Raw genomic sequence first — 24,228 nt, 5'->3', positions numbered from 1 at the left:
CCATACCCCAGCAGTGACAACATGAGATCCTTAACTGACAGACTACCAGGGAACTCCTGGAATGTTTTTTAAAGATGCTGGTTCTTCACTATTGTCAATGAAATTTAACTGAATATTACTCTCTTTACATCAAATTTAGCCATTAATAAAGCTGTTTTATAATGTGCCGTAACACAAAAAGTTTTCTGGGTGATTTTTTTCTCTTTGTAAAGGGTAACAGACACTGGCTGATAAGCTGCTCTAGCAACTGTCGAATAGGATAATTCACGTCATCCCCTGAAAATATGATCCTTCCATAAAACCAAAAGTCTCGCCCGTACCTGAAAATTTATTCGATGCAGCCTTACTTCCATTGGTTTCTGCTCCTACGCGTTTGAACTGCTGTACAATAGCGTTTAGTTCAGAAGAGCGTTGGGAGATCCTATGTTCAGCTATTCGGAGACGTTCTTTCAAAGCAAGAAATTCTCGTTGATAAGCAATCAGTTTTTCTAGAGGCAAAACCAACAGTTATTAGTGTATATATATATATGTGTGTATATATATATATTTTAAATACACTATAATCAAAACAGAACTGTAAGGGGAGCTATTTTAAAGTCACATTTTTCAAAAATGGATATTCATTTATGAATTGCTACAGAATTAAAAATTTGAAAGAGCCCTGATTAGTTACATGACAAAGCCACCACTACCTTAGTGCTACATATATCTGTAAGCATGTCAGTACCTCTGATGAGCACTTCAGAAAGTTAAAGGTAAGCAGAAAAAGACAAGTTTTGGGAATTACCACTTTAAGCATAATACCAACATCATTTCTCAAAAGTATAAACAACTATAAGACCCTACTTGTATGAAGACAGAGAGACGAAGTACTGATGATAATACGATGGTAATATATGTAATCATGTAATGAATATGACATAATATATAGTGTAACCATTCATTTCCATAGGCTAAATGTTTCCTCTGTACTTCCTATTCTGCAAAAACCTCCCAAGGCCAGACTTTGGTCAAATTTCCTGATCTCTAAAAACTGAACCAGGTAGATGGAAGATAACCCTCAAAGTTAACTACCCAAATTTGAGAGAATCACAGGGCAGGAAAGCTGACCTGGGCAATAAATGTGGATTTGACGAGGACAAATGTAGGCACTGGAACAATGGTATGAGATAGCTCAGTTACAAAGCGCACAGAGAGCAGAGGCGCCAGGTCAGAGCTGGACACCGAAATCTAAGAGATGGCAGAAAAGAAACCATTCATTTATCCTGATCCGCAGCTCATAAAGGTAGGGAGTCTGGGGAAGTGGTCTGAGCAATTTCCATAACCTCATTAAATGAAGTCAGAACAACAGTTTCAACTTCCATCTCAAGGCTACTATCTTGACATCTAAACAAAACAGAACTTGGAAAGACTATTTTTTTTAATTTTTATTTTATTTTTATTTTTTTTTAGGGCCACACCCGAGGCATATGGAGGTTCCTGGCTAGGCGTTTAATCAGAGCTGTTGCTGCTAGTCTACACCACAGCCACAGCCACGCCAGATCCGAGCCACATCTTCGACCTGCACCACAGCTCACGGCAGCACCAGATCCTTAATCCACTGAGCGAGGCCAAGGATCGAACTTTCACAACCTCATGGTTCCTAGTCAGATTCGTTTCTGCTGAGCCATGACAGGAACTCCAAGACTATTTTTAATTTACACTGTAATCTCTGCATTATTCAAGGATGGACTCAGTAAGAACAGACTTACTGAACAAAATAAATATTCATGTTTCATAAAGCAAGACTTAAAAACAGTCAATTACAGTATTCCTTGTCCCTTATATATTAAAAGCCCTTAAGTATCTCTATTTAAGACATTTAAGTTATCTTAAATATCTCTCAAGAATTTTATGGCACTTTCATGTTTCCTTGTATTGAATAACGTAAGCAGCTCTAGTTCCCTTAATTTCCTGGCTTTAGGAGGGAGGGAGGAAGGGACTGTGATTAGGAAAAGGGAGGGTGCAATCAAGGTTCTATTTATCTACCTGGTTAGCAGTGAAATAAAATAAAATGCATTGCTACACATCCATAATTTAGGCCCATACATGTCAATTCCCAGTAAAAGAAATGTTAAAAGGATATCATCCACAAACACAAAACTCTACACAATTATACTAGAACAATTACAATAAGACACACATAAGATTTATGTGATACCCCTTTTCCAGAAGCCTGGGAGAAAAGAAAAAAAATGAAGTCATTTATTAATTCCAAGTGGGAACACCCAATCTTGGAGGGTGGCGGGAAGCAGCAATGAGATTCTGCTCTATAACCTAGGGAACTATATCTGATCATTTGTGATGGAACGTGATGGAGGATAATGTGAAAAAAAGAATATATATATATATATATATATGAAAAACTGGGTCATTTAGCTGTACAGCAGAAATTGACAGAAAAATGTAAAAAGTATAACAAAAAAAAATTTCTTTAAGGCAAATCCTATCCTAAGCTAAATAATAAACTGAAAACCTTTCAAAACAAAACAAAAATGAATTCTTTTTGGAATTGGACTTTAGACACATGATTCTAAAATTCATGTAAAAGAGAGAATGTTTTTAAAAGGGATCAAATAATAAGAGGAGGCTTTCTCTGAGATGAGAACATACTATGAGGCTATAGAAATGAACATAGTGTTGACTGCCAGGTCCAGATACTGGCGGTAGGGTCTGATTACACCAAGTGGACTGTCCAAAGCTAGCATGAGTCAACTGTCCTGGGAGTTTTTCCCTCCTCACCCCTTAGCACGTAGGCAGTGCCAAGGCGGTGGTTTCCAGACATCTGCCACTAAGAAGAATTAGAACCCTTTGGAGGAATAACTCTAAGATGAACCTGGAATATTCTTGTATCAAGTAAGAAAACATTATTTTTATTTAAAAAAATTTTTTTTTCTTTTGGGGCCACACCTGCGGCACATGGAAGTTCCCAGGCTAGGGGTCAAATAGGAGCCACAGCTGCTGGCCTACACCACAGCCACAGCCAGAGTGGATCCAAGCTGCATCTGCAATTTATGCTGCAGCTTGTGGCAATGCCAGATCCTTAACCCAGTGAGAGAGGTCAGGGACTGAACCCACATTCTCACAGACACTTTATTGGGTTCTTAACTCACTGAGCCACAACGGGAGTTCCGAAAATGTTATTTTTTAAAAAGATAGGCCATATCAAAAGAATGCAGGAAGCTACTTGAGTGGCTCCCACTAGCCAAATTTGAGGCAATTTAAGAACCACAAGAAATATTGATGGTAACGGATTACAACTTATTGAATAAATAAGAATCTGTGAGTCATAATAATAAATAACAATTAACAGATGAGGAGTTCTGGTTGTGGCTCAGTGGTAACAAACCAGACTAGGCTCCATGAAGACACAGGTTCAATCCCTGGCCTTGCTCAGTGGTTTAAGGATCTGGTGTTGCCATGAGCTTCAGTGTAGGCTGCAGATGTGGCATAGGTCACAGACACAGCTTTGGATCTGGCATTGCTATGACTATGGTGTAGGCTGGCAGCTGTGGCTCCAAATCAATCCCTAGCCTGAGAACTTCCATGTGCCATGGGTGTGGCCCTAAAAAAAAAAAAATTAACAGATGAGAGAAAAGTGTTTCTTATAATAGAATGCCAGTCCACAAATGATGAAAGAATGATGACTGTTAGAAAATCACCCCTTTGCTAATTGTCATAACAATAACTGATTCAGGCAAAAATCAAAAATGGATGCAAGACAGAGAAAGACAAATACTATCTGACATCACTTAGATGTGGAATCTAAAACATACAATGAACTAGTGAATATAGCCAAAAAGATGCAGACACACACATAGAACAAACTAGTGCTTTCCCGTGGGGAGGGGGAGGGGCAATAAGGGGTGGGAGAGTGGGAGGTCTACACTATTAGGTGTAAGAAAGGCTCAAGGATATATTGTACTACCTGGGAAATATAGCCAATATTTTGTAATGACTATAAATAACTATAAGGAAAGTAACCTTGTAATTGTATAAAAAATTTTTTAAGTAAATTATTTATTTTTAGCCACACCCATGGCCAGGAACTGAACCTGTGCCACAGCAGTAACCAGAGCCACAGCAGTGACCACACCAGATCCTTAACCCACTAAGCCACCAGGGAACTCCAAAAACAATTTTTTAAGTGGATGCTGAAATAGTTAAGTGAAAGTTCAATGAGGAACAGAATATGCCTATCATCTCAAAGTATCTCCCCACAAAGTACTTACTAATTTAGAAAAGGAAAAATGCTAACTTTACCATGGAGAAATCTGGCAGATATCATCTTAAGTGATCAGAGTTCGCATCAGCAACAATGGAACAGACACGCCTGCTCCCTCTTATGCGATGCGCAGAGGACACACCTCATTTATGTGGAATTCCTGCCAAAAATGCATCATCTGCACCTAATCTCAAGGAAACATCAGATATGTCCAAAGTGAGCAACAATGGACCAAACAAAAAGCCTGGGCTACAAAAAATGTCAAGGTCATCAAAGACAAAGGCTTAGGAAATGCTCCAGATTTAAGGGACTAAAGGAGACATGACATCTAAACACAAACTACATCCACATTTTGATCCTGGGCCAGACAAAAATAAAGGCTACAAAGAGCATCACTGGACAAAGGTACCGGTAAGATAGACTCCAATGGTCTAACACTGTGCCAATGGTGAGTTTCCTCAATGTGACACCTGAATTGTCATAAGGTAAGAGAATTCTCTATTCTTGGGAAATAAATGTATTTAGATGTAAAAAGCCATGGTTTCTGTAATGTACTCTCAAATGGTTCTGAAAAGAAATATCTAGAGATGGAAAGATGACAGTGGCAAAATGTTCATAAAATGTGAAATGTGCAGAGAAGTTATGTGTACCATCCTTATAACTCTTTTTCATGTGAAACTTTTTTAACAATAAGAAGTTTTTTTAAAAGTAAGCAGGACGGAATGGCAAATAGGTTCAGTTTTTTAGTAGCTCTTGGATGGCAGGAGGGATACAGGTCGGAGGTAGTCTCTGCCCTACATCCTCTTTCTTGGTACTTTTGGAAACCACTTTCCCAGAGGCCAGGCTTACCCAGCAGGGAGAGCAGCCACTGCCAAGAGAGAAATGCCCCCACCCCAAATTCCAAACTGCCCCCTTGCTTTGAGGTGACCTGGCCATGCTTTTGAAAAAAATCCCTTGGGCCCACGGACTCCTGGATAACATCACAGATATTTTCTTTCAGGCTCAGATGCTACTGCTACTCTTTTTTTTTTTTTTTTTTCCTTTGTTATTTTTTGCTGCTCCATGGCCATATGGAGCTCCTGGGCCAGGGATCAGAGCCACAGTCACAACCTAAGCCACAGCTGTGGCAATACCAGATCCCTAACCTACTGGGCCAGGCCAAGTATCAAACCTGCATCCCGCATCCCAGCAGCTCCCAAATCGCCGCCAAATCTGTTGCACCATAGTGGGAGCTCCTTTTCTTTTTCTCTTTTTTTTTTTAGCTGCTACTCTTAATCCCGAGCCCACAGCTAACGAAGGGCTCAGAATGTGCCACTTCCCATCTCTCTCTCACACCCATCCTTGACTTCAAATTACACCTTTCCTTATTAAAAGTGCTCTCTCCATGACAACAGAGCAAGTCTACAGGCCACCTAGAAAGCTGAGACTCTGCAGAAAAGCCTTTTTATACCTAGTCCTGCTAGGAAATCCACGTCTGTGACCTACACCACAGCTCACGACAATGCCAGATCCTCAACCCACTGAGCAAGGCCAGGGATGGAACACTCATCCTCAGGGATACTAGCCAGGTTCATTACCGCTGTGCCACAATGGGAACTCCGACAACGCTAGGTCCTTAACCCACGGTGCCACAGTGGGAACTCCTAAATCCAGTTTAAATTTCTTAACTTTAAATATTCATTAAATAATAAAATTCTAGCACTGGAAAGAATGTTGACAAGTCATGTGGTCCATCCCTCCCTCTGTTCTTTAGTTCTACATTGAACTATTTCATCGAGATAAAAATTTTTTAAATATGAAGAACTCCTTGAGTAATAGATTCCAAAATTTAATAAACTGTACACTGCAGGAAGTCACTGCCTTTGAAAAAATTTTGCTTCACATTCACCATTCTTATGAAACCATTTTTAAATAGGTCTAGATAAAATTATGGACAATTTCCCAGTTACAGATCTCTTAAAGATAAACTAAAAGAACGGGATTCAGAAGGTGTTTTCGGAGAATGACAGCCTAGAAAAGCCTAGAAAAGACGGACGTCCTAATGAAATAGGTTGAAAGAAAGAATCTGAACAGACAATTCTAATGAGAATGGGGAGCTATAAGTTAGCAACAAGACTAGGTAGCTCAGGAATTCCTGTCATGGCTCAGTGGAAACTAATCTGACTAGTATCCATGAGGTTGTGGGTTCGATCTCTGGCCTCACTCAGTGGGTTAAGGATCCAGCATTGCCATGAGCTGTGGTGTAGGTCGCAGATGTGGCTCGGATCTGGTGTTGCTGTAACTGTGGCGTAGGTTGGTGGCTACAGCTCCAATTAGACCCCTAGCCTGGGAACCTCCATATGCCGAAGGTGCGGCCCTAAAAACACACACACCCAAGAAGAGCTTGTTAAAACACAAAATTCTGGACCTCACCTCTGAGGATTCTGATGCAGTAGGTCTGACGTGGAGCCTGAGAATTTCTAACAGACTCCAAGGTGATGCCAAGCCACTCACTGAATGGCACTGAGGTAGCCAGTACTATCCTCAATGTCAGTCTAGAGCCTAGCAGCCTGGAAATACATGCTGTTCTGTTCTCCTGCCTCCTTCTCTCCTCTGGACTGGAGGCTAGCAGGTCCAGGAACAGGAGGGGTTGATTAAAATGTTTAGGTCCATAACCCTTAAGATTATACTTGGGCCAGAGAAGGTTTTGAAATATCCAGTAGACAGCTATTTCCAAGGTCTCTTTTAAGAGTTATGTGGAATCAAAAAGTTCATTTCCTATTTTTGGAATATTTCAAGCAGGATCCATGATATAAGCATGGATTATGAAAAGAAAAGAACTACAACCCTTCTAAACTCAAAAGGGGGAATGGGGGCTCATAGATATATAGAATCATACATTTTATTTACATTAAAACAAAGAATATAATTCTGTTTGTTCCTTTACATGACATTTTTCACTATACTTACCCTAAGCCATAAATACCAGATATGCTACGGTTGAAAAGTTTTCTGGAACACAGTCACAATTTGCAAGTTGTCCCCTAGGTAATATAATCATTAACGATGCCATTCACAACCAACTTCCCAGGGAGAGGTTTAATAAGTTAAAATCTATCCACTGACCTTATAAAGCGCACTACCTTAAGCTATCAAATAATGCTGCATATACCTATTATACCCACTCTCTTAGAAATATTTTCTTAATCTAAAGAGTTGCAATCATTTTCCTTGATTTCCCTTGAAGACATGGTTATCTCTTTTTAGTAATTTTATCATCAAGTCCCAAATTCCATTCTCATTGTGAAGTGAGAAGAAAAAACAATACTTTGCATAATCTAGAATAATGTTCGTGAAAGTCTACTCAGCCATAGGAACAGTTTTTCACTTCTAAAAAATATAAAAATGAATTTATGCAACCTGAACTTTTGAAATTCAACAAGCCACAAAGAGCTTGGAGTAAAAATTATCAGATGGTTATTAATCATCTTCTTTAAGTACTTAAACTCGTTAGCAGACACTTTCCATAAGGTATTGCTTTGTACCCAAAAGAAAAACGTCTTTTACAATACAGAACGTCATGGTTCCTAGTCGGACTCATTTCCATTGCGCCACAAGGGAACTCCAGAATTCTTTAAAAATGTTCAGAAAACCCATAAGAAGTCATGAAAAAGACAACAAAAACAAAAAACAGAGGGAACAAGAGTGAACAGAAATAAAATGACAGACTTCATTAAGCGTAACATCATGGCTCCTATTAAATGTAAATAGCCTAAATACACCAATTAAAAGAGAGATTAGTAGAGTGGATTAAAATACATAATCCCATTATATGCTGTCTACAAGGCTGACATCCATAGCATAGAATCTTACTCAGCAATAAAAAGGAATGGACTGCTGGAACAGCCATCAACTTGGATGGACCTCAACTACACTGAGTGAAAAATGTCAAATTCAACTGGTCACATACTATGATACCTTTCATGTAACATTTCTGAAATGACAAAGTTACAGTGATGGATAAGAGGTTATTGGTTGTTAGGACCTTTCATGTAACATTTCCGAAATGACAAAGTTATGGTGATGGATAAGAGATTAATGGTTGTCAGGAGAGAGGGATAGTGGAGGATGGAAGAGCAGGTATGACTATAAAGGGGTGACACAACTGGAGATTTTTGTGGTGATAAAATTTTTTTTTGTACATCTTATTAGTGGCGGTGGTGAAAATAGATAGATATAACTTACCACAATAATCAATGGAAGAAAAGGGGTGAAAGTTACACTGTATCTCTCTGTACTGTTTTACAGAATTAATTATAATTCTATAATTATTTTAAATAGTTTTTAAAAATAAAAATAAAAAAGAATGGGGAATTCCTGTCGTGGTTCACTGGAAATGAGTCTGACTAGTATCCATGAGGACGCAGGGTCGATCCTGACCTTGCTCAGTGGGTTAAGGACCCCTCGTTGCCATGAGCTATGGTGTAGGTCACAGACACGGCTTGGATCCTGCGTTGCTATGGCTGTGGTGTAGGCCAGCGGCTACAGCTCTGATTTGACCCCTGGCCTTGGAACCTCCATATGCTGCAGGTGTGGCCCTAAAAAGACAAAAACAAACAGAAACAACAACAAAAGAATGGATGATTCTGAACAAGCAAAACAAAAAAGAATTAATGAATGAATAATAATTTCTAAAGACCAAAAGGAAACACAGCATTTTCATCAAGTTAGTCATTTGACTGGAAGGACTTCATCACAATGAACTGTAAGAACTCAGAACTTCCTGTTTTGTTAAAAGGGTGGCTCACAGTATTCTTTTGTCTAAGATGTATTTGTGCAACAGGATTAACTGGCTAGATTCATAAAGAGACAAATGATAAATGCTCATGTGCATACTAAAGTGATTAGAAAAAGGATGTAGAAATGAAAACACTTCATTGGATCAATCATTTTAGATTCAATAACAAAAATGTTTTGCAATCAAAGAGCAAAGAAGATGGCTTCAACAAAATTATGAGCTATAAATATTTTCAAAAGTTTTGTGTTTTGATGATAGAGGTACAGAAGAACTAGAGATAATGATGAACTAGAACCCATTAGACCTGGACTTGAAATCTGGAACTAGAATTTATAAGCAGAATTTGTCCCAGTTCATGCCTGATAGTGAACAGTTAGTAGTAGTGAAAGAACACTGCCTATTTCAGTTTACATACCTACCGAACCAGACATATGTGAAATAAGAATCTGGCTTTGCTTTATTTAATTTCCTCTTAAAATTTACAAAAGAGTTGTTTTTCATTGTCCCATTATTCTTTTTTACATTCTTTTTTAAAATATTATTTTCCATCACGATCTATCTCAGGAGATTGGATAGAGTGTTAGACAGTAGGACCTCATTGCTTATCTTTTCTGTCTCTAGTTTTCATTAACCCAAACTCCCAGTCCATCTCACTCCCTCCCCCTCTGTTCCTTTATTCTTATTTCTGCATTATTTATCAAATTACTTACAATAAAGATAAATAAAAGGTGTCCACGGGACCCAGATGGCAAACAGTGATGTCTTATTTGTCCTGGTATAATGAAGGCTTTTAGAATGAGTTTAGGGAAATTGCTACCTCCTTCCATCCACAGTCACCCCTGCCCACACTGTCTAGAGCAAACCTCACTGTCTGGGGGTTCTAGTCTTTAGAATCATGCTGCATAGGAAGAAAGGATCAGTGAGTGCACCAAGCATCTCACGATGTGGTCCATTCTAACAGTTCCTACAAGGTCACCTACAATGTTAAGCCAATTCTCCTTCATCTGGTGCGCTAAGGAGGACAGAGAGGGTGGCCCTCCTCAAATGGATATGAGGCACAGAATGCTACAAACACGCACACACACACACCCTGGAGTTCTCACTTACGGGATGAACTCCATTTCTCAAAAATTCCTCAGGTCCCACCCACCCAGCCTTCTGAATGTTGAAGCTTTTCAAGCACTGGAATTTCAGCACATCTGCTTACCTCTCTTCTTCAGAAAGCCCTCATTTTATACTTCACCTGGATGAGAACCTAACTGTCTTCCTGACTGCCTGGATTCCCTCTATTATCTGGACTATCCCATAGTTCATTTCTGAAACCAGAAACCCTTCAGTGTCTCCCAGTTTAACCCTCCAATATTATTTCTTCTGCTGCCCAGGAGCAGTTCTTGCTTCAGTGTTACCCAACTGCCCAACTGCTTAGAGTTCTCCACACACACCATGGGTTTTATCCCCCACAGCTCAGGCAGTCTGCTTATCAGACACACCCTTCTCTTTCCTCATTTGATAAAAATCCAGTCATCCTTCAAAATGCTCTTGGTTGTCTTCCCTATGAAGCTCTCTTTGATGTCTGTCTGTTTCCCTTTGAGCTCCTCTTTATCTTAGGCTTTATCTTAAAGACAGTCCCATTTTGCTTCAATGACACCGTACTCTAAAGACATACATGGCTCCTTTTCCCCACTAAACTCTGCGATCCACAATAGCAGGTGTGCCAGGAATTCCCAAGATCAGCCGGGTTTAGTGATTCACTAGAAGAACTCGTGGGACTCACTAACAGCTCTATCAGCAAAGGGAAAAGGCACTCGGGTCAAAATCTGGAGGAAACCAGGCACAAACTTTCAAGTCTCTCTGTGGAGTGATTCAGGACACACTTAATTCCTCTAGCAATGAGTTTCGACAACACACTCAGAGTGCTGCGACCAGGGAAGCGCTTCAGAGATTCAGTGCCAAGGCTGTCACCAGGGGCTAGGCTGGTCATGCCAGCAGCCTCTACCCACCACATACCAAAATTCCAGACTCTAAGAAGGAAAGCAGGTGTTTAGCATCAACCAAATGGCTTGTACAAATAATTTAGGCGCAGTGAGCCACTTCTGCCATGTGGGAAAGTTTCATATCTGTGTTTACCAGCCAAGTTCCCAGAAAGCAGTCAACGGCCAACCTTGTAAACAGATCTTTCTAATAACAAGCATCTCAGATCTGTTGTTAACTCTTTTCTTTACAGCAGGAATCCCATTTCATTTTTTTTTCTGTAACTGCCAATGCCTTGTAGAATGCCTGGTAGTAAGTAACAGTGCCAGTGAACTAAGGAAAATCCTTTTTTTTTTTTTTTTTTGCCACACCTGAGGCATGTAGAAGTTCCCAGGCCAGGGATCAAACCTGTGCCACAGCTATAACCAGAGCTAGTGCAGGGACCATGCCAGATCCTTAACCCATGAGCCATGAGGGAACTTCCAAATGCCTTTAAATTAAAAAAAAAAAACCCATATGAAACTGATCAAAATTTTGTCATAGCAATATTTAAGGTTAAGCTAAAGATGGCAATTATATAATGGAATATTATGGACCTACTAAAAATTATGATATGGGAAACATTTATGACATATTAAGCAAAAATGTATGTTTTACAACATATACGATATGGTGTCAATTATATTTTATTTATATTTAGTACAGGAATTCCTAAACTTCTTGGTCTCAAAATCCTTTTATACACTGAAAAATTAAAGGACTACAAAGATCATTTATGTGAATTATACCTATCATATTAACATAGTAGAAATTAAAACCAAAAATATTCAAAATATTTATTTAAAATTCATTTTAAAACATTGTGATATTAAAAAAAAAAAAAAAAAAAGGCGGGCTGGGCGGTGCTCGGCGCCGGGCGTGGTCTGAGGGCACTGAGGCAGGCTTGGTTGTGGCCGCTGCTTTTCGGAAGAGAAGGGGCGCCGGATGGGCCAGGTTCTGCAGACCAGATCCAAGACCTGTCAGTCTCCAGAAAAGGCCTGTGAAGTGAAGTGAATCGCTTCTGCCCCTCTAAAAGCCAGGTTCTTTGTTTTCCTCCCAGCTGATGGGCAACTTCAGATGCTGTGTACATATTATGCAACATGTACAATATGTTAATTATATTTTATTTATATTTAATACAGTAGTTCTCAAACTTTTCAGTCTCAGAACTTCAAAATTAAAGGACCTTAAAGACCTTTTGCTCATGTGAATTAGAACCCATTCGTGTCAAAAAAAAAAAAAAAAAACACATTTTATTATTATTATTATTTGTCTTTTGGTCTTTTTTGGGCTGTACCTGTGGCATGTGGAGATTCCCAGGCTAGGGGTCGAATCGGAGCTGCAGCCACTGGCCTATGCCACAGCCACAGCAATGCCAGATCTGAGCTGCATCTTTGATCTATGCCACAACTCACAGCAACACCAGATCCTTAACCCACTGAGCAAGGCCAAGGATCGAACCCGCACCTAATGGTTCCTAGTCAGATTCATTTCTGCTGTACAACGACAGGAACTCCTAAAAAAAACCTATTTTCTAAAACAAAAAATTTAGTAGCGTGAAATCTGCTCAAATATCTTTAATATCTAGCTTAATAAAAATGCAGCTAAATTCTATCTGCTTCTGCTATTACTTAAGAGAGTGAACAAAGAAAACAACCAAATAACATACCAGTATTATTACAGTCTTTGTGAACCTCTTAAAGAGGTCCTAGGAATTCTCATGGGTCCTTGGGCCAAACTTTGAGAACTACCAGTCCAGAAAAATGAAAGAAAATATACCAAACATTGCTCTAACTACTAGATTCCATTGACTGGCACTTTAAGATTTCCATGCATTTACATTCTATTAAGTAAGACTGATTTACTAATCTTTTTTTATGCTACTTTTGTCCACTACTGATCCAGTGGCACCTTTATCCATTTACTTCATCAAACTATGGAGTCTAGAGCTGAACAATTACTCCTATCCTCAAAATCTGACTGGCAGTATTTCTAAAGCAGTACACACACACACACACAATTCAGTTAGCTAATGTTCTGTAATAACCCAATGTTCTCGATTTAGTCTCTGCTAATATGTCAGCCATGAATAATATCCTTTCAGAGTTAAGAATACATCAAGCATAGATTCCAGACAACCTCTGAGCAGAGCACATGTACTGCTTAAAAAGCTTTCCAACCTGGAAAAATTAGATTAGGAAACTGTTTTAGGAAATGGATGCTAGCCAACTAAGCTGTACATAAAAATAATAGCATAGCAAGTCCAAGGGCTAAACCTGCCAACTTTAATACATAAACAAGAAAGGCTGCTGGCCAACTTGCAGAAAATAGGTCTATACTGTGGCCCCTCTTTAGGTCCTGTTTTATAATTAGGCCCTTATTTAGAAAACCTCAGACAGTAAAGACATTTTTTTTAAGAAATTCAAGATGGTATTTTTTAGAAATTCAGTATGGCAAAAACTTGGCTACACTATGCTTTTACGTGTATGTATTTAGAGCTTAAAGAATCCTGGGGGGATGGTTCTCAGTGCTGGCTGCATAACAGAATCACCTGAGGGAGCATTTTCATTTTTTCGTCTTTTTATGGCTATACCCTCAGCATACGGAGATTCCCAGGCTAGGGGTCAAATTGGAGCTACAGCTGCCGGCCTACACAACAGCCACAGCAACACAGAATCCAAGCTGCATCTTCAACCTATACTACAGCTCATGGCAATGCCAGATCCTTAATCCACTGAGCAAAGGCAAGTATCGAACCCATGACCTCATGGATACTAGTTGGGTTCGTTACCACTGAGCCATGAGGGAAACTCCCAGGGAGCACTGTTTAAATGCTCAGAGGACTTCTAACTTGTGACATAAAGACTTTAGGAGGCCCTCAAATCCCCTTCCCAAAAAGCAACTATAAAGCTGGACAAAAGAGGGGAAAAAAAACCCATTTCAGTACTCTGGAAATCACCAAAGAGATACGACAAAGTGAGAAGTGTTTATTCATGAAAACAACTGCACTTTGGCCAAGAACAGAGGAAGTCTGAGCCTTCCTACCAGTAGCTGCCCTCAGCCTCCCCAGCTCTATCAGAAGTTCAGTGAGGCAGAGGCAGGTCTCGAATCCAGATGATTCTCAAGCAGGACTCACATATTTTGAGAGTTGTGGGTCAAGCCAGAGGCAAAGGCATAGAGAGGGCCTATGGCTGAGCCAGCCTGAGGATGCTGTCCTGTGTGGGGTGGGCAATGGACTTCGTCACTGCAGACCAGCCAGAGACTTGACTGGGAGTTCCAGGGAGTGAGACAGCTACGGGGCTTAAAAAGCCCTTTGCACGTCCCAGGTGGACTGGGAGCTATGGTCATGCCCAGCAGAGACCAAGGAGGGCCCAAGCCACCCATACACACCTGGCCAACAGAACCCAAGCCCACACACAGAGGAGCTGAAAGAGGCCAGAGGAAAGGAAAACCTCAAGTACAACAGCTGCCTGGTCCATATGCACATCAGCAAGGAGGGAGCCTTCCTGCTTCAAGGGTTTGACTACAACCTCTGACCGACCTAGGGCTGAACACGGTGCTGGGCAGACACAGGTGCAACCCCTTGAGATAATCAGGCGTAAAAATGAAAACAAAAATGCAGAGCATTCGTAATCATACTCAACAGAGGAGACAGACTCTAGAGATTCAGTCCAATCAAGTTACTAAACCAATGAGCCCAGGAAACCACCACCTTCAAGAAGCAAGAATCTAGAGCTGCATCAAAACACTAGCCAACAAAAATTTACAAGACATGCAAAGAAAAAAGAAAGTGTGACCCACACTTCAGGGGGAAAAAAAAATTTAAAAGCAGTCAATGGCAATGTCTGAGCGTTCCCAGATGTTGGATTTAGCAGATGAAGATTTCAAAACAGCTACTATCAAAGAACTAAATAAAACCACATTTGAATAACTGCAGCAAAGTGTGATGAAACAGCTTCAGTGAATAGAGAAAATAAAGAGAGAAGTTATGAAACAAAATGGATATTCTGGAGTTGAACAGTAACTAAAATGAAAAATTCATTATAGAGGCTCAACAGCAGATTTCTGGTTGGCAAAAGAATCGGTGAACGTGCAGCTAGCGCGCCGGAAGTTATCCACTCTAAAGAATAGAGTGAAAAAGAGCTGAAAGAAAACTGAACAGAGCCTCATACTATGAGTTATCATCAAGAATACCCAGAAGGAGAGAGAAAATATGTGAATTATGGTATTAAAAAATATTGGCTTTACAGAAACTAGAAACAGAACTTGTGTGAGAAAGAACATCTACAAAAAAGCCACAACTAACATTGCATGTATTGCAGAGGAATGGTATACTTTCCACTAAGATGGGAAAAAGGCAAAGACGTCTGCTCTCACCACTTCTATTCACCATCATACTGGAATGAGACAGGAAAAGGAAATAAAAAATGTACAGATTGAGAAGAAAGAAATAAAACTGTCTTTGCTCACCATGACAACTGTCTATGTAGAAAATTGCAAACGTCCACCCCACCACCAAAAAAAAAAAAAAAAAAAAGAACCCGCTGGAATAAGCAAATATACCAAGGTTTCAAGATATAACGTTAATATACAAACATCCATAGCAGCAACAACTGGAATTTGAAATTCAAAATGCAATACCATTTACATTAGCACTCCCCAAAACACTTAGGTATAATTCTAAAATACGTCTAGGATCTAGGTGCAGAAAACTACAAATCTCTGCTGAAAGAAATCAAAGATCTAAACAGGTATTTCATGATGTCAGTTCTTCCCACTTTAAACTATAGAGAAAATTCAATAAAGCCAAAAGTTAGTTGTTTATAAAAATCCTCCCAAAGTGAAAAAAAAAAAAAAAAAAAACTCAGGCTCAGATGGTTATAAATGTATGGCTGGTTCAACAAATAAATCAGTTAATACACCATATTAATAGAGTAAGGGATTTTAAAACATGATTTTTCTTTATTTTTCAAGAGATGAATTAAAAAGCATTTAACAAAATCCAACACTCGTTTATGATTTTAAAAACCCTGTAATTCACATAGGAACAAGGCAAGGATGTCCACTCACGTCATGTCACCTTTTTTGTTTCCCCCCTTTTATGGCCACACCTGTGGCATATGTAAGTTTCCAGGCTGGGGTCAAATCGGAGCTCCAGCTGCAGGCCTACACCACAGCCACAGCAGCACCAGATCCACGCCACATCTGTGACCTACACCACAGCTCAGGGCAACACTGAATCCTTAACCCACTGAGCGAAGCCAGGGGTTAAACCTGCATCCTCATGGATACTAGTCGGACTCTTAACCCACTGAGCCGCACCAGGAACTTCTCATATCACTTTTATTGAGTGTTGCACTGGAGTTTCTAGCCAGTTACAATAAGAAGAGGAGGGGTGGGGCGGGGAGAGAAGGAAGGGAGAGAAGGAAAGGGAAAAAAGAGAGAGAGGAAGGCAAAATAAATTTTTAAAGTTTCTAAAGGGGTAGAGAAAACAGGTAATATACAGAGAATATAGGACTCAATAGCCACACTGGCTGTCAGCAGACAGTGCAGACATTTTTTAAAAATTCTGAGGAAACAATTTTCAACTTAAAATTCTTTATCCAGGAGTTCCCGTCGTGACGCAGTGGTTAACGAATCCAACTAGGAACCATGAGGTTGCGGGTTCGGTCCCTGCCCTTGCTCAGCGTTGCTGTGAGCTGTGATGTAGGTTGCAGACGTGGCTCGGATCCCGTGTTGCTGTGGCTCTGGCGTAGGCCAGTGGCTACAGCTCCGATTCGACCCCTAGCCTGGGAACCTCCATATGCCGCGGGAGCGGCCCAAAGAAATAGCAAAAAGACAAAAAAAAAAATTCTTTACCCAGCCATCAGTGAAGTGTGAAACCAGGACTTTAAAATATTCAAACAGGTACCTCTTCAGGAAGCTACTGGAGAATATATAAAGGAAAAGAAGCCAAGAAGGAGAAAATCTTAGGATCTGGAAAACACTCCCAAGAGGGAGACAAAGGGAACTCCCAGGATAAAGTCAACTGCAGACCCAGAAGCCAGCTCTGCAGAGGCCCAGATTGAGACCAGTCCAACTGGGACAAGGACAGGAGTCTCAGGAGGAAACTAGAGACAAAATACAATGGGTAGGTGATCTGATGCATTAAAGTGTTTGGAGGGAACTACTGGTAGACAAACGGCACAGAGAACTGACTGGAATGAAACAGGCATGTGGAAAATTATACGAGAATAAGAACCGTTAATACCAGGGAAACAGAACATTGTAGAAGAAAGAAAAGATGCAAGCACAATACTTGGCTCAAGAGTAAGATGTATTTACTCGGTGACAACCACGTAAATACAGAGTCATGACTTAGCTACAAGTGGTGATGGAACTAGACTGGAAGAATGGGAAGGAAATCGGGAATAAGAACTACATTTTCATTTACAATAGGAAGTCCATTGATGATGTCGAAAAGTGAAGCAAAGTCAGGAAAACTTAGTATAGATATATAGACATAATTTATAAATATGGAAATACCAAAAAAAAAAAAGAGAGAAAAAGTCAAAAGAATGGAACACAGCTCCTTCTGGGACAGGAGATTAGGAATGTACAAAGAGACACTATTCTTTCAATATAATCTTTCAGTGTCCTCAAAAATTTTTAGGGAATTTCCTGGCAGCTCAGCAGATCACGTATCCAGCATCATCACTGCTGTGACTGAGGTTGGGTTACTGGCCCAGGAACTTCCACTTGCCATGGGCACGGCCAAAAAAAAAAAAAAAAATTTTTTTTAAACTATGAGGATATTTTACTTCAATAAAAATTTTACTTAATTTAAAAGCAGTAGTTCCCTCTGTGGCACCACAGTATCAGTCATGTCTCTGGAGCGCTGGGATGCAGATTCATCCTTGGCCCAGCACAGTGGGTTAAGGATCCAGCACAGGCCCCAAATGAGGCTTGGCTCTGAACCCAGGAACTCCATTTGCAGTGGGCTGCCCAAAATACATACATAAATAAATAAAAATTTTAAAAATAAGATTAGGTATTTAAAGACCAATTAAAAAAAAAAAAAAAAGACATGCAATCCTATCCTAAAAGCACACAAGGAGTTCCCATTGTGGCTCGGTGGATTAAGAACCTGACATAATGCCCATGAGAGTAAGGGTTCAATCCCTGCCTCACTCAGTGAGTTAAGGATCTGGTGTTGCCGTGAGCTGCAACGTAGGTCACAGGTGCAACTCAGATCCTGCATTGCTGTGGCTGGGGCGCAGGCCTGCAGCTGCAGCTCTGATTCAACCCCTAGCCTGGAAACTTCCATATGCCACACAGGTGTGGCCAGAAATAGAAAAAAATAATAATAAAAGCACACAACATATAAACATACAACAATAAGTGTGCTTTAAGTAAGGGACCTAGAAAACAGTACTAGACGATCCACTCTGACTAACAGGAGTACGAGAAGAAATGAGGAAAAAGTCATGATGGCAGAACTCAGGGGAACTGAGAGCACGAGAAGAGGGGGGTGAAGAAGGACCAAGATGCCACATCCCTGGAGACCCTGAGAGGAAGCTGAGGCTACTTGAGTACTGAGTTCTAAGACCATGTTGTGAGTTGACACACTGGCAGGGAAGTGCCATGAGGGTCAAAGGGACAGCCAGAAATCACAGACGGGCTGAGTCACTGAAGCCAGAGCCCATGGAACAGATAAGGCTGGAGCAGAGAGGGTCAGGGGAGAACTTTCACAAGAGCAAAGAGAGCTGACAGTGTTGGGTTAATGTTAAGAACTCGGGGCAGTGATAACTTAGACAATGAAGAGAGCTAGGTTTGGGAAACCACTGAGATGTCAGGAAGAGGAACTCAGAACTATCCATAAACCGGTCTGTCCTCATCTTATGCAACCTTCCACATGACCCACAGTTCTCCTTCTGGGAACACTTTCCTCCAGGGATTTCCCGGGCATCCTACTGCCCTCAGACTCTTCCTGCTTCACTAATGTTTCTCTTCCTCTACTTGACCTCAGTGATGGAGTGTGGCAGGGTTCAACCCTCTAAGTGTTCTCATCCATTCCCATGATTTCCAATTTTGTCTACATGCCAATAGCACCGACACTTCTCTCTCCAGTCTAAGCATCCCACACTCACTGCGGAACTCACAATGCCCTCTCCTCACCATGTTCCCAACACCCCCCTTTCCCACTATGCTTCTCTTGGTGTTCTTCCAACACACCAAGCTCATTCTTGACTTACTTACTATTTCTACTGCTGGGGCTCCTCTTTGCCCTGCTTCTCTGGCTTCTTATCATTGAAGCCTCCATTCAACTGCCACGTCCTCAGAGAAGGCTTCTCTGACTCCCAGTATCTCAACAGCTTTCATTTACACCTCTGCCACTGTCCATCAGGTCAGCATGTTTTACTCTCAGTATGCACTGCTATCTGAATCGTCTCGTCTGTTCACTTGCTCAGCTATTCTTGTGTAACCCCTCCCACCACCACCACTTAGCATCTCTAGAAATAGGCTCCATGACAGCAAGGATGTCACCTGCGTCAGTGACCACTCTATTGCCGATGCCTAGTGGAACATAGCCTGGAACATGCTCAAAAACCACTAGAAGGTTGAATAAATTAACTGATCCAAAAAGAGAAATAAGGAGCAACATGAAGAAAGCTACTTACAAATCAAATCATAGCACCACTTCCTATACCTGGGGTTAGTACATTTCCTTCAAGATGGAATTCATCACTGAGCAGCTGAGGCGGTAAGACTGATGGAGGCATTGTTCAATTTCCCTGCTATCACTTGCGTATTAATTTCTGGTTAGTGCATCAGAAGAACACAGAAGGCACACACAGTTCACAAGCAGGGAGAAACTTTCCTTAAGGAAGGTGACAGGGGACACCTTCAGGGTCCCATTTCTGCCTTATCTTTAACCTTAGTCTTCTGATAAGGAAACCCAAGTTATCGTTCCTCTCTCGTCTAATCAGGTCAGAAAGGGCAAAGCTTACTTCCCTCGAGAAGAGGGTTTATTAACCTTCTAGATCTTAATCACACTAAAAGGTAACTGTCTTTCATTACTGCTTCATCAGAAGCCTGCTACCACCCAGGGAATGATTTTCTCCTCCTCCTCCTCCGCTTTGCTGCTTCTATTTCCTTCTTAAGGAATTAACTGCAACCCTGGGCCAGTTGCAGGTATTGCCTTAGTGCCCTGCATCACGCACTCTCTCAGGTACATGGGTTCACAGTAATTCTCATCACTGAGGGTTTCATTTCCCATCACAAGCAGGTCAGTTTCTCTATTCTGTCAAACACGGCCAGTCATTATCTACCACTGTCCTCTGCTCATTGATTGGGTGACTACATACTTACCTTTGCTTAGGGGACAGACCAATTTACAACTGTTACCCCAGCATCACTGCTACTAGTAGCAATAATTACCCTTGGGTGCCCCAGTTTGGCCAATAAATTGTATGATCACCCTAATTTTAGAGGCAATAAATGACATCCATTAAAAATATCTGTAGTCAAAAAACTGTTACGTGATCATGGAATAGCCTGACCTTAATGAAAATCAACTAGCAATAAAATTCCTATGACTCAATACCAAGAACTAAGTGTACTCAAACAGTGAAAATGAGGAACACAACGTGGAAGTTGAGGAGACTCATAAAATAATAATAAAGTATTGTGCCTTAAATGTTATCAATCACGTATGTAGGGACAAAAATGTCATGTTGACCATGACATGACCTAAACCCTAAAAGGCAAGCTGTTGAATGAACAAGGATGAAAATGTTATACAGCCAGTTTAGAAGAACTTGGACCAATCTTGCTAAGACAATGGAGGCAAAAAGGGGGGAGAAAAGGATAAACTGGGCACAGAGTAATATCTGTGAGAACGGTGGAATAGTGGAATAGGGACCTCCAGGGTGTGAAGAGAACCTCTGTGAAATGATGTTTAAAAAAAGGCAAGATGTTCTATATACATATAAATACTTGCATAGTACAATTACATAGAGCATAATACAGCTTATGTAAATGTTTTAAAACATGAAGTTTATATATTACATACATATAATTTATGGATATTTATATGCATAAATCAACATATAAAAAGTGGACTAGAAGAGCATACAGACACAATATAGTTTGCCTCAGTCACAGTAGAGGCCAAGGTGAAAAATGGGTGAAAGATTTTTAAGTAGGTCTGCCATGTTTCATTTGTTAAAAATATAAAGAATGGGGGTGTTCCCGTCGTGGCGCAGCAGAAACGAATCTGACTAGGAACCACGAGGTTTCGGGTTCGATCCCTGGCCTCGGTCAGCAGGTTAAGGCTCGGCGTTGCCATGAGCTGTGGTGTAGGTTGCAGACATGGCTCAGACCCCACGTGGCTGTGGCTGTGGCGTAGGTCAGCAACTGTAGCTCCGATTAGACCCCTAGCCTGGGAACCTCCATATGCCACAGGTACAGCCCTAAAAAGACAAAAGACAAAAAAAAAAGGAAAGGGAAAAGAATGGAAATGAATATGAAAATTGAAGGGGAATAATACTATATCATTCACATATTTTTCTGTACACTTTGAAATTCTAAAAATGGGGCACAGTGGGGGTGGGGACATGGTCTCTGTCCTTAAGAGGCTCATGGTCTAGACTCAATCCTAGTTCATTTTTGCTGACTGCCAGCAGTCACTGCCTCTTTTTATAAATATTCATGCTCTCCAAGTACCCAACTAATGTCTGTCCCTAAACATCAAGCTCTATAATTCACAGGGTCCAGCTTCATGTACTTAAAAAAAAATTATGTTTGCCAACATTGTCTTCAGGCACTTCCCAATCTTTAAAATTCTTCCATGATCATTAACAGTGAAATGGGGAGTTCCCTTCATGGCTCAGTGGTTAACAAACCCGGCTAGGATCCATGAGGATGTGGGTTCCATCCCTGGCCTCACTCAGTGGGTTAAGGATCCGGCATGGCCAGAAGCTGTGCTGTAGGTCACAGACACGGCTCGGATCCCGAGTTGCTGTGGCTATGTTGTAGGCCGGCAGCTGTAGCTCCAATTAAACCCTTAGCCTGAGAACTTCCACATGCCATGGGTGTGGCCCTAAAAAGCCAAAAAAAACAAAAAACAAAAACAAAAAACAAAAAAAAAAACACAGCAAAAAAAAGGGAAATAGAAAGCAACCCCCCCCAAAACAGAAACCCAAGGCAAACTAACAAAGCCAGCCTCAGAGAACTGAAGTGACTTTCCCAAAATCCAAGAGAAAACTCTTAAGAGAACCAAGGTCTCTAGGCTCCTATTTTTCCCCAGTGATAATTCTGCCATTACTCCTCAGGAAAAGAAAACCATCAATGGCATCTTAAAGACTTTAATAACCTGTACATGCACCTTGCCTTTCACATCTACGAGGGAATCAAGTCCTGCTCTCTCTGAGCAAGGCTGGTCATTTGTAATCTCTGGAGTTCTTTGTGGACCTTCACTGTGACTTAATCCAAATATTTAAACATCTGTTAGAAGTCAAAATTTCACACATTCCACGATACACCTGACCTTCCCTATAACTCACTCCCTGAAAATGGTTTCAAATTAACTGAAGTTCCACCCTGCAAACCTAACATTTTCTAACTACCTATAAATATTTTGCCAGCTGCCTTTGGTTTACCTTAATCAACTCAGTTACAGACCAAAATACATAAGTCAAGCCTATGACATCCTCCTCTGTGATTTACTCAATGTCAAGGTTATTTCAGAGAGCATGACAACAGCCTGCTTTTTAGGTCCATAATAAAAGGAAGCACACTAAATCTGATATAGCTATTGATTATGTGTTTTATTTTAATCAAAAGCCACTAGATTTATGTGTCCTCCTCTGCCTTAAAGCAATAAACTTAAACTCTGAAGGTCTAATATTCTGTGTAGTTATTTCTGGGAAAAAGAAAAGGTTATATCCATCTTAAACTATGGCAACATGCTGCTAGAAAGACACTTTCATGGCTGTACTTTGTATCAAAACAAAGCCCCACCATTATCACTCAAGTTAGTATACACTTTTTCCAGAATTATCAGCAACCAATAATATAGACATTTCAATTTTAAGGCAACTTGCATCAAGTATGCCACAGATTATCTGCATGACTTAAGTATCCTTTAACGAATGGCAGAGCAAACTGGCTTTTTAACCTAAGTAAAATTAAATTAAACTGGATTCTCTTTCAAAATGTCTTAAAAATTGAAACCTCATACTCCAAAAACAAAAAACGAAAACAACATAAATGAATAGGGTTACATATGATTAAATATTATCCAAGAACCTACTGTTTTAGGAAAGGCATTATGAAGAAATCACATTAGGTGACCATCAAAAAGGGACTTCCAGAAGCTCCTCTATGGAGACCCTGTTTAGGTCACACCACTCTACTGCAGGGGACAGTCTAAGACCTGCTTCAGGGAAGACAAGCCATGGCAGCAGACACTTCTGGGCTTGGATCTTATACTCTACTGTTCTCTAGTCATATTTAACAGAGTGAGATTTAGTAATTTATTAATTGCCTGAGTGTCTTCATGTCAAACAGGGGTGTAAGACCTAGAGCTGTTGTGAGGACTAAATGAGACCATCAAATGGTATTTTTCACCATCTCCAAATACCAACCCTAGGCTTACCTTCAGTTTTGAAGCTATAGGCTTATTTCTCCTAAAAGAGCAGCAGAAGTATAGAGCAATAGCCAAGGTCTAATCAGTCTTATTATTTCTCTGCAAAATTGTTTGCAAGCTAATAGAACCTTAACACAGATTAAAAGTAAAAAGAGCAATGGACAAAAGATTTGGAGGAATGCTGCAGAGTTACAAAAGCGACAACAAGATAAAGTCCAGATTATGAGCGACTAAAAAGAAACTTTACAACACAAATCTTGAATGTCAGGGATTTTGTGTGTGTGTGTGTCTTTTTAGGGCCACACTTGTGGCTTATGGAAGTCCCCAGGCTAGGGGTCCAATCGGAGCTGCAGCTGTCAGCCTACACCACAGCCGCAGCAACTTAGGATCTGAGCCGCATCTTTGACCTACACCACAGCTCAAGGCAACGGCAGGTCCTTAACCCACTGGGCAGGGCCAGGGATCGAACCTGCATCCTCATGGATACCAGTCAGGTTCGTTACTGCTGAGCCACAACGGGAACTCCAAAGGTCAGGTTTTTAAACT

General features: G+C 40.6%; 1 protein-coding gene across 2 annotated transcripts in view; it reads right to left on the bottom strand.

Moving 5' to 3' along the window:
• The window catches only part of MGAT4A (alpha-1,3-mannosyl-glycoprotein 4-beta-N-acetylglucosaminyltransferase A), a 104,169-nt gene that overhangs the window by 61,405 nt on the left and 18,536 nt on the right, over positions 1 to 24,228 (bottom strand). For both annotated transcript variants that reach the window (XM_047781480.1, XM_047781479.1), the window contains exon 3: positions 321 to 488. In XM_047781480.1, the coding sequence (XP_047637436.1) occupies positions 321 to 488 (168 nt within the window). The remainder of the gene's footprint in view (positions 1 to 320; positions 489 to 24,228) is intronic.

Source organism: Phacochoerus africanus, chromosome 5, assembly GCF_016906955.1.
Source record: "Phacochoerus africanus isolate WHEZ1 chromosome 5, ROS_Pafr_v1, whole genome shotgun sequence".
In the NCBI taxonomy this organism is placed as follows: Eukaryota; Metazoa; Chordata; class Mammalia; order Artiodactyla; family Suidae; genus Phacochoerus; species Phacochoerus africanus.
The sequence above is the reverse complement of the archived record's forward strand: the minus strand, read 5'-3'. Positions and strand labels throughout refer to the sequence as shown.